Below are 9,554 nucleotides of genomic sequence, written 5' to 3' on the forward strand. Positions count from 1 at the left end.
CGCACACGCGCCCGGTGTGAGTTTAAGCCACCGGGTCCGGGACGTGAACCGCAGTCAACTACGTGGGAGTCCAGCAACATAGCCATTATGCTAACTGCTGGTTCCCATGCCACCTCTTTTAATGCTCATAACAACCCAGGGAGGGAGCCAGCATCCCCCCAGGCCATGCATAGCCAGCTGAGCAGAGAGGTACAGAAACCGGCCCAAAGTCTCCCGGCTGGCAGTGGCCGAGGCAGGACACAGACCCAAGTCTGTCTGACTCAGAGCTGGTACCTCTGCACCACCCCACACTTCCCTCCTGCTGCCTCCAGACCGGAGGCCCGACTCAGGAGTCATCTCAGTGGGATTGCAGGCCGCAGACTCAGCCCTGTGTGTGGGTGGGCCAGCTGTCACCTGTCCCCGGGGACACCGCTCTGTCTGCAGCCATGGCAGCCTGGTGGGCTGGGGCGGGCCAGTTGGGAACATCTATGTGCTCCCCAGGGCCTTATCGTCTTTCCTTTATGTTGAAAAAAAAATTTTTTTTTTGTTTTTAGTTTGCAAAATTTTCCACCATCTGCTTTGCCTTGGCAGAATGTTTGCTGAAAATATCTCTCTTCCTCTCTAATTCCCATAATTTCTGGGGGCTTTGGGAGCCTCCAAGCAGAGCAGCCATGGCTCATAAGTGCCTCCCAGCTCACGGGCTGTGGCTGTCCCTGTGCCAGGCAGGCAGATGTCTGTGGCCCTCGAGGGGCACCTTCTGACCCACTGCTGGACCAGGGAGGGGCATCGGGGTCTCTCCACTGCTGGGATAACCCAAAGTGGGGTCCCAGGACTCAGACCCAAAGTCACTGCCCAGGATGCCCTCTGTTCTTGTAGTGAAACCTGGAACATGCCTGGGGTCGTGGCGAGAGGCAGTGGCCAGGCAGAGGCAAGAAGGCACGTCCCCGAGTCCCAGCATAAGGCTGAAAGGCCAGCATCCCATCTGTCCTCTGGTCTGTCCCAGGCAAGGTGTCTCCACAGGCCAGCAGCCGCCACATGTATCCTTCAAGGCGGTCCAGAAAGACTTTCCAAAAGAGAAGACTCTTCCCCCCACTTCATGTACCCAAACTCCGAGTTTCCATGGTGACAGTCAAATTGCAAATCCATCCAAGAGTGAGCTAGGAAGAAAATAAAAAATGAAAAAGCTGGCCTATGCCCAGAGAAGTGGGCATGGCTGAGGACGCATGCTGGGCAGAGTGGGGCAGCCCTTCTGGGGTATGATGGGGAAATCGTGGGGACGCCAGGTCCCCTGCAAGTGGTCCCGGAGCTCCGGCCACTGTGCAGGAGGACCTCGCCCCTCCCTGCCTCAGAGCCCGGGCGAATCCATGTGGTGCTCCTTCCTTCCCCAGAAGGCTATTGGGACAGCCTGCTCCCCGGTGTTCTCCCATCTTCAATCTGAAAATCAGGCGTGGGCAGAATACAAGTACTCGTCACCGAGCCGTCCCAGACTCGGCCTTTGGGGAATTAAAGGAACAGGAAAAAAAATCCAGTCTCAGACACACAGTGCTTTGCTGAGGATGGAAGAGCAAGGGCCAAAAGATTGATGAGCCTCAAAGCTTTGTTAATAGGCCTGGAAGAGGTGCAGTCGCAGCTGCTGTGCCGGGAGGAAGGTGGCCACGGCAATCGGACGGCCGATTAGCCAAGGTTTGGGTTTTACGGTGGATTCAGGGCCAGGAAGAAGGAAAGGCTGTTTCTCTTGCGGCCAGAGGGAGTGGGGGCTGATAGGTAAAGGGCGCTAGCTTTGGGCCAGGGCCCTGTCGGCAGCGTCTTCTCAGTGCCCCACTTCCCACTGGCGGTGCCAAGGCCGGGCGTGGACATGCCAACTTCCCCCGGTTTGTTTATTTTGAGTGGGCTTTATTAGAGTGGATTCGAAATGGGATTTGAGAGCTGGCCTGTGGCCCGGTGATTAAGGGAGCCGCATCCCACATGGCCAACTACAGTTCAAGTCCTAGACCCGGCAGCTTGAAAAATATGATGGGCACATGTGCATACATGCCCCAAATCACAGAAAGAGAAAAAACTGGAGGAAAAGGGATTGACCACTCTCCACAGGGGTGACTTCTCCCTCTGCCTCTCTCTCTAGTGAAAGCACATGCCCTCTGGCAAACTTTAAAAAAAAAAAAGAAGAAATGAGATTTGGGTTGATCCCACCAAGACCTGTCAGCTGAGGCCTGACCCCCAGCTTGAAGCCCCAGACAGTGAACAAAGGTGTTTGAACCAGGGGAGGTGCTTCTGAAAGAAGTTGGTCTTGGTGACTGGCAGCTCCTTGCACCACGACACTTTTATGACCTCGGTGATCATTTGAGGCTGCTCCCCTTTTTCCACAACTAGGCCCTTTGGAGTCCATAAAAGGAGACAGAGGGACCAGCAGTTAGCGTAATGGCTAAGTCGCTGGACTCCCCTGTAGTCGACCAGGGTTTGAGTCTCGGACCCAGCAGCTTAAACTCACGCCAGGCGCGTGTGCGTGCGTGCCCAAGATCCTGAGAGGAGAATGGAGGAGAAGGGATTGCGGCGTGGCCATCCCCCCTGGGGGGTGATTTCTCACTTTCTTTCTCTCTGTCTCTCTTAGTTCTCTGGCGAGCGCACACGCCCTATAGCAAAAACCTCTCCAAAAAAAAAGGAGACAGAGAGCAAGCCAAGTGCTTGGTGGTCGTGGTGGCAGGGCCCTGGGTTCTTGGACTAGGCCGCATGGGGGGGGGGGGCAGGGTTGCCGTTTTGGCCAAGACCCTGATCTCCCAGCTCACCATGCACCGCCGTCCTGCACTGCCAGCCTGCTCCTGGGCCAGCACGTGTGCAACAGAGGGCCGGGGGGCAGAGGGTGGAGCAGTGGGTAAGTGAGCGTGCCGCTGTAACTGGTCCGGGGAAACCCCACCCCATCGTCTCCTTCCGAGCACCTGCCCATTGGCACCGAGGGGCCTGGGTGTATCATTTGAGGCCCCACCGGTTAGAGCTCGCCAACCATCTCCCACCCTGAGTGTGTGTGTGCATGTGTGTGTTGGTTTCCCCCATCAGACCATAAGGCCCACCTCCAGCCCCAAACTACGTGGGTCCTGCATTTCAGCCAGGATGGGGGGACGGAGGCATGACTAGGTCATCCATAGTGTCTTGCCAGAGGCACGGGGAAGCCCTGCTCAGGGACTGTCCCGCTCCTTAGCACGCGTGTGGCCTGGCTGCTGGGCCTTCCCTTGCTCCTGGGGCAGATTAGCCATGATCCTTCCTGACTCCTTCGCAGTGTCCTCAAGGGAGACCGAGGGAGCGCCTCGCTCCTGGTGTCTGAGGGGAATTTCTGCACCCTCCCACCTCATCCCACCCCTTCATCTGGGGACCCTCCCTGCTGGCGGCTAGTCAACCCGTGAGTCAGAACTACATAAACGCTCACAGAACTGCCATGAAGTCCCACCTCTGCAGATTCCAGGCACGTAGTGGTACGATTGTGGCAGAATGCATAGCAACCAGGGCACCCACAATAGGGAGGGCTTCCTAGAGGAGGTGGCACCCAACCTGAGCCAGGAGAAGAGGGGCAGGCAGAGCATTCTGGGTAGAAGGATGTAAGTCGTGGCAGGGGCAATGACTGGCAGTTTGGCAGCAGCTACAAGCTGTGTGGGACTGAAGGATCCTGGAGTAGGAGGGCAGGGGTGGTGAGGGGTGAAGCTAGAGAACCGGGCAAAGGGCAGAGGCTGGGTGTGGCTCTCTGGGTACAGGGAGCCTCTACAGAGGCTTTGGCTGGAGCATCCCCGGTGGTGCGGAGGGAAGAGAGAGGGCCGTGCCTGCAGGTGGGGCCCAGCTGAGACACTACCACAGGAGTCAGGCTAGGGCACACAAGGCTTCGGGCTAGGCAAGACCAGAGTCAAGGAGGCGACCGATTCAAACACCCGAGGCAGTGTGCATACTCAGGTGCTGGGCTCTACAGGCTGAGGCCACATGGGAGCCCCAGGTTCAATTCATAGGCCCAGGCCTGCAGCCCTAGCAACTCGGGGAAGTTGAGGCAGGAGGTCACAAGTCCAAGGTTGGCCCGGACTGATAGCAAGACCATGTCTGGAAAAGAGCAGCCTGTGGTGGCAGGTATCTGTAGCCCCAGCTGGAAGGCTGAGGCCGGGAGATCCCAAGAAGACAGGGTGCTGTTTGCTTTCTTTTTTTCTTATTTATTTTAGGTTTTTGTCATAGGGCATGTGCGCTCACCTTAGAGAAACAGAGGGAAAGTGAGAAATCATCCCCCAGGAAGGATGGCAGTGCTGCAGTCCCTTCTTGTCCATTCTCCTCTTGGGATTTGGACCCCCCCCCCACAGCGTGATTTTCAAGCCACTAAGCCTGGGACTCAAACCGTGGTCGGCCAGGTGGAAATCCAGTGCCTTAACCACCACACCACACCTGGGGTTTTTTGTTTGTTTGTTTTGTTTTGTTTTGTTTGTTTTTAGCCAGAGGATACATGTCTGACCAGAAACAGACAGTGAGAAAGCACCTTCCAATGGGGCGTGGTCACTCTGCAATCCCTCCTTTTCTCTATCCCGTCAGGATGTGGGGCATGCACATTTATGTGCCCTGCATGTTTTTCAGGCCTCCGGGCTCAGGATTTGAACTATAATCAGCCATGTGGGATCCAGTTCCCCCAAACACCAGGCTATCAGGTGGCTCAAGACCCTGTGTTTCTGTTGTTTGTTTGTTTGCGTACTTGTTTGTTTTTTGAGGGAGATTTTTACTATCAGGGCACGTGTGCTCGCTGGAGAGACAGAGACAGAAAGCGAGAAATCAGTCTCCGGGGGGGATGGCCACGCCGCAATCCCTTCTCCTCCATTCTTCTCTCAGGATCTTGGGCACACATGCACGTGTGCCCAGCGTGAGTTTTAACCCCCCTGGTCTGGGACTCGAACTGCACATGGGAGTCCAGCAACATAACCATTACACCATTTGCTGTTCCCTGTTTGTTTTTCAAAGAACCATTTAGGTGATGAAGTCGCAGGACATGAGGACAAAAAGAGAGACAAAACCACTCGTCCTCCCTGAAGTACCTAGTGCGTGCTGGCACCGTGTCTGGCAATGGAAGCATAGGGTTGAAAGCCTCTTAGAGCCGACACAGTCGGCCAGCTCCTGCCCTCTGGTTGCTTGGTTCTGTGACCTGTGAATCCTGTAGCCAAAAGGGGACATAGGCCAAAAGCATGAAGCCTTTCTAGAAAGTTCTAGATCTGGGTGGAAGATACTATGCTCTCTCCTGTACCCATAGGGATTCACATGACTGGCCAGGTGCGTCCTCCCACTGTTTCCAATCTCATCTCCCACCTCATGGGTACCTATGGCTCAGGCTTGTTCAAAGGACTGGTTAACACAGATCACTAAGCACCCAGCACAGGACTGGAACCAAGAGCTCAGGACTTCCTGAACCTCCTCCATAACCAGCGTTTTGCATGCCCTAAATTAAACACACCTCGGTGCTCAGACTCCTGGCCCATCCTGAGTCACCTGTGAGAGCTGGTCACCTTTGACCCCAAACCTTTCTGTAAGTGGCACTTGTAACTGTGGTTGTGTCGTTTCATTATTATGTAAGTCAATGGAAAGAGGCAAAGAGACAGTTGTCTCATTATAACCAAGACCTTGGAAAGCCTTGATGGAAGCAATTTGCTTTTTAAAAAATCGGGTACAGGTCAGCCAGTGGCATAGTGGTTAAAGCAGCTGGATCTCATGTAGCAGACCATGCAGTTCGAGTCCCAGACCCAGTGGCTTGAGAAACGTGCCAGGTGTATGTGTACGTGTGTCCAGAATCCCATGAGTAGAACTGAGGAGAAGGGATTGTGATGTGACCATCCCCCTGGGGGTGATTTCTCACTTTCCCTCTCTCTCTGGTACGCCCATGTGTCCTATAGCATAACTCAGGGGGAAAAAAAAAAAAATATATATAAAGGTGCTGAACTCCCACCTGACCAACCGTGATTAGAGTTCTGGACTCAGTGACTTGAAACTCATGCTGGGTACGTGTGCATGCATCCCCAAGATCCCAGGAGAGAATGGAGGAGAAGGGATTACAGTGTGGCCATCCCTCTGGGGGTGATTTCTCACTTTCCCTCTCACTGTCTCTGTCTCTCTCTCTTTTTTAAAAAAGTATTTCTTTATTTATCCACTCATTTATTTTTTAATTTGACCAGAGAGAGAGAGAGATTGGGGGAGAGAGAGAAAATGAGAAAGCAAGCCACCAGGTCCGGGACTCAAACTGTGGTCAACCATGTGGGAGTATCCACCACCTCAACCACCATGCCACCTGCTGGTCATGTCTCTCTCTCTCTCTTTAAAACAAATCATAATAATTCTATTTAATATTGCCATTATTTTAAAATTTGTAATAGGCCACATGCATTCATCAGAGACAGAAAGATACAGAGAGAAAGAGAGAGAAAGTAAGAAAGCAAGCCGCCAGGTCCAGGACTTGAACTGTGGTCAGCCATGTGGGAGTCCAGCACCTTAACCACCACGCCACCTGCCGGCCCTCTTGTCTTTCTCTTTCTCCAGCGAGCACAGGCACCCTATGGCAAAAACCTTTAAAAAAAAGAAGAAGAAGAAGAAAAGGAAAAATATAGACAGATTGTTCATCCCTTCGCTTTGTCAGTATCTTTATGCTCCTGCTCCAGTTCAGGGGGAACAGAAACCGCACTCAGACACGCAGTACGGGTGCAGTTCATACGCGAGAGCCCATGGGGCCCTATCTCTAAGCAGTGCCGAGGCGCTGTAGCAAAGGACTGGCAAATAAATGTACGTGTCTATGTTTAAAATTGGAGTAGGATGTTGAAAAGATGGATATAGGGAACAGCAGTTAGCGTAATGGCTGTGTCGCTGGACTCCCACGTAGTCGACCGCGGTTTAAGTCCTGAACCCGGTGGCTTAAAACTCACGCTGGGCATGTATGTGTGCCCAAGATCCCAGAAGGAGAATGGAGGAGAAGGGATTGCGGCGTGGCCATCCCCCCTGGAGGGGGGGTGATTTCTGGCTTTCTGTCTCTCTGTCTCTCTGTCTCTCTTTCTGGTGAGTGCACGCGAAAACCTCTAAAGAAAAAGAAGAAAGATGGATCTCTCCTGAATGGGGACTCTCACCATTGATTAGCCAGACAAATGTGGTCCCAGAAAAGAGGATTTCTTCTGGGGTGGGTGTTCACTGGGAGCACTCCCCTCCCTGCCCTTTCTGGGGTTCCAGCCCATGGATCTGGCTCCCTGCTACACTCACAAGCCCCACTGTGAGGTGCCTGGTGGGCTGGGAGAGAGCCCCGCCTTCAGTGGGACCGGAGCGGTAGGAGCTCTGGCTGAGGAGCTGGCCTGCAGGGTTAGAATCGGCTCCTCCACTGCTGCCTTGGGCACGTGCCCCAGTTTCCTCGCTTCTGAAGCGGGGGTGATGCCATTTCATACAAGGACATTGGGCAGTGTCGTAGTCGTACATGGGGCCTGGAAGGTGCCATGAGGGCCAGCTGGGACTAGAACCCGCATCACTGCAGAGCACTGCCTTTTGCCTTTGAGCATTGCCAGGTGGAGGCCTCAGGGCCAATGCACCTGCACCAAAGGTGCTTCGGGGTTCGGGTTCTGCCCGAGAGAGCAGGTGAGGTGTGGAGATGGTGGCCACGTGAGCCCTCTCTGCTGGTGCTGGTCACACGGAGCCTAAGCGCCCGCCTCCTCACCCGGACTCACCTCTTTGCCTGGCAAAAATGAATACCCTCCTGGCCCTGTGTTTCTTGTGCACAGAACCAAAGGGCCAGCTGAGGTCCTATGCCACTTTGTCAGAGCAGGAGCGAGGCCAGCCCTGGGACCCTCTGTCCAAGACGCCAGCTGGCAGAGGCTGCCCGGGATGACCGCCTGTGCCGCCGGCATCTGTCTTTTCCAGTGGTTTCCAGCGATAGTGACAGTGACTCGGACCTCAGTTCCTCCAGCATGGAAGACAGACTCCCACCTGCCGAGGTCAAGGACCTGAGAGGTGACAAACCCTGCGGGGAACCCGGTAAGTGCGGGAAGTAACACGGGCCGGGTGAGCGGCAGAATCGCGGCCCCCACACATCTTGAGTTCTCTAGACCCAGGAGCAGAAACGTGCCTGTCTAGGAAAGGGGGAAAACAGATGCAGAGCCTTAGCATCACTGAAGACAGGCTTCTCTGCAGGTGCGGGGTGGGAGGGAGGCAGGCCAACCTCCCTGTACCCTCCCCCTGCACAGCTACAGCCCTGGGGGGGATGGCCATGCCACAATCCTCTCTCCATCCTCCTCTCGGGATCTTGGGCACGGGCGCACATTCCTGGCATGAGTTTTAAGCCACCAGGTTCGGGACTCGAACCACGGTGGACTATGTGGGAGTCCAGTGATATGACCATTACGCTAACTGCTGGTCCCCCACATGTGGTCTCTTACAGGTGGCAGTGCAGGGTCCCCCAGGACGGGGTTCACCTACCCACCCAGCCACCTCTCAGGAAGCCAGAGCAGCCTGGCCAGTGAGACTGGGGCCAGCTCTGCAGACCCACAGAGAGGCACCCTGCCCCGGCCTGACCCACAGGGCCCAGGTGAGTACGCAGCTGCCCTCCGGCCCACCCGCCTTCTCTTCTGCTCGCCTCCCTCCCTGCCGCCTCCCACCCCGCCCAGAATTGGAGAGTGGCAGGGGACGTTTTCAATGGTCCCTGGATATCGAGCTCTGGGAAAGGCGCTGGGGGACAGAGGGGAGCCAGGCCTCATCCCTGCCAGCAATGGACAGAGAGAGGGACCTGACCCAAGGGACACCAGGCACACACAGACTGGCCCCCAGTCTCCCTAGGAAAGAAACCCTGGTTGGACAGGGCATCTCCCCAGCCGTGCCCATTTGGATTGGAACAGCAGCTCATTTCCTGCCTTGGACTGGGGAGGGCACCCCGGCTGCCACCCACCTCCTCCCCCATTCTGGTCCCCGTCTTGATGGTTCCCCAGAAACTGCAGGGCACCTAGGAGGGAGGCGGCAGGTCTGAGGAGTGGGAGGCGTCTGTGACCTTGGGGTGGGCCCAGTCCTCTCCCTGCAGCCTCCTGAAGTCCTCCAAGCAGAGCGATTGGAATCAGGTAGGCCCCATGCCAGTCCTGGCCCTAGTACCCAAGGGCATGAGACCTTGGGCAGACTATCAGGCCGAACCATATGAAATTGCATTCTCGTAGGTTTGATATGGTTGGACCTAACATTGGACCTCCCTGTCCCCGTCCTGCTGTGGCTAGCTTGTCCCTAGCCGTAGGAGACAGTAAAATCCATGTCCCATGTACTGCCCACCCTGAGTCAGTCCTCAAGGAATCAGTGGGGGAGGCCACGTAGCCCAGTGCGGAGAGGGGGTGCGGGGCTTAAGAAATGACTTGGAGGGGCCAGCAGGTGGCTCTGGACTCCCACACAGTAGACTGCAATTCGAGTCCCAGACCCAGCAGCTTGAAAATCAGAGCAGGTGCATGTGCGTGCCCAAAGTCCCAAGGGGAGAATGGAGGAGAAAGGATTGTAGTGTGGCCATTGCCCCTGGGGAATGATTTCTCACTTTCCCTCTCTCTGTCTCTGGCAAGCACACATGCCCTATGGCA

At 55.4% G+C, this 9,554-nt stretch overlaps 1 protein-coding gene across 9 annotated transcripts in view; it reads left to right on the forward strand.

Moving 5' to 3' along the window:
- Positions 1-9,554, forward strand: part of RPH3AL (rabphilin 3A like (without C2 domains)) — a 171,638-nt gene that overhangs the window by 160,533 nt on the left and 1,551 nt on the right. For 7 of the 9 annotated variants that reach the window (XM_014583844.2, XM_006167528.3, XM_027767892.1 and 4 more), the window contains 2 exons: positions 7,870-7,983; positions 8,387-8,533. In XM_014583844.2, the coding sequence (XP_014439330.1) occupies positions 7,870-7,983; positions 8,387-8,533 (261 nt within the window). Of the gene's footprint in view, positions 1-7,869; positions 7,984-8,386; positions 8,534-9,554 lie in introns of those variants that run through there. The other 2 variants (XM_027767896.1, XM_027767897.1) reach the window with 1 other exon arrangement.

The sequence above is a fragment of the Tupaia chinensis genome, unplaced genomic scaffold (assembly GCF_000334495.1).
Source record: "Tupaia chinensis unplaced genomic scaffold, TupChi_1.0 Scaffold144899_1, whole genome shotgun sequence".
Taxonomy (NCBI): domain Eukaryota; kingdom Metazoa; phylum Chordata; class Mammalia; order Scandentia; family Tupaiidae; genus Tupaia; species Tupaia belangeri.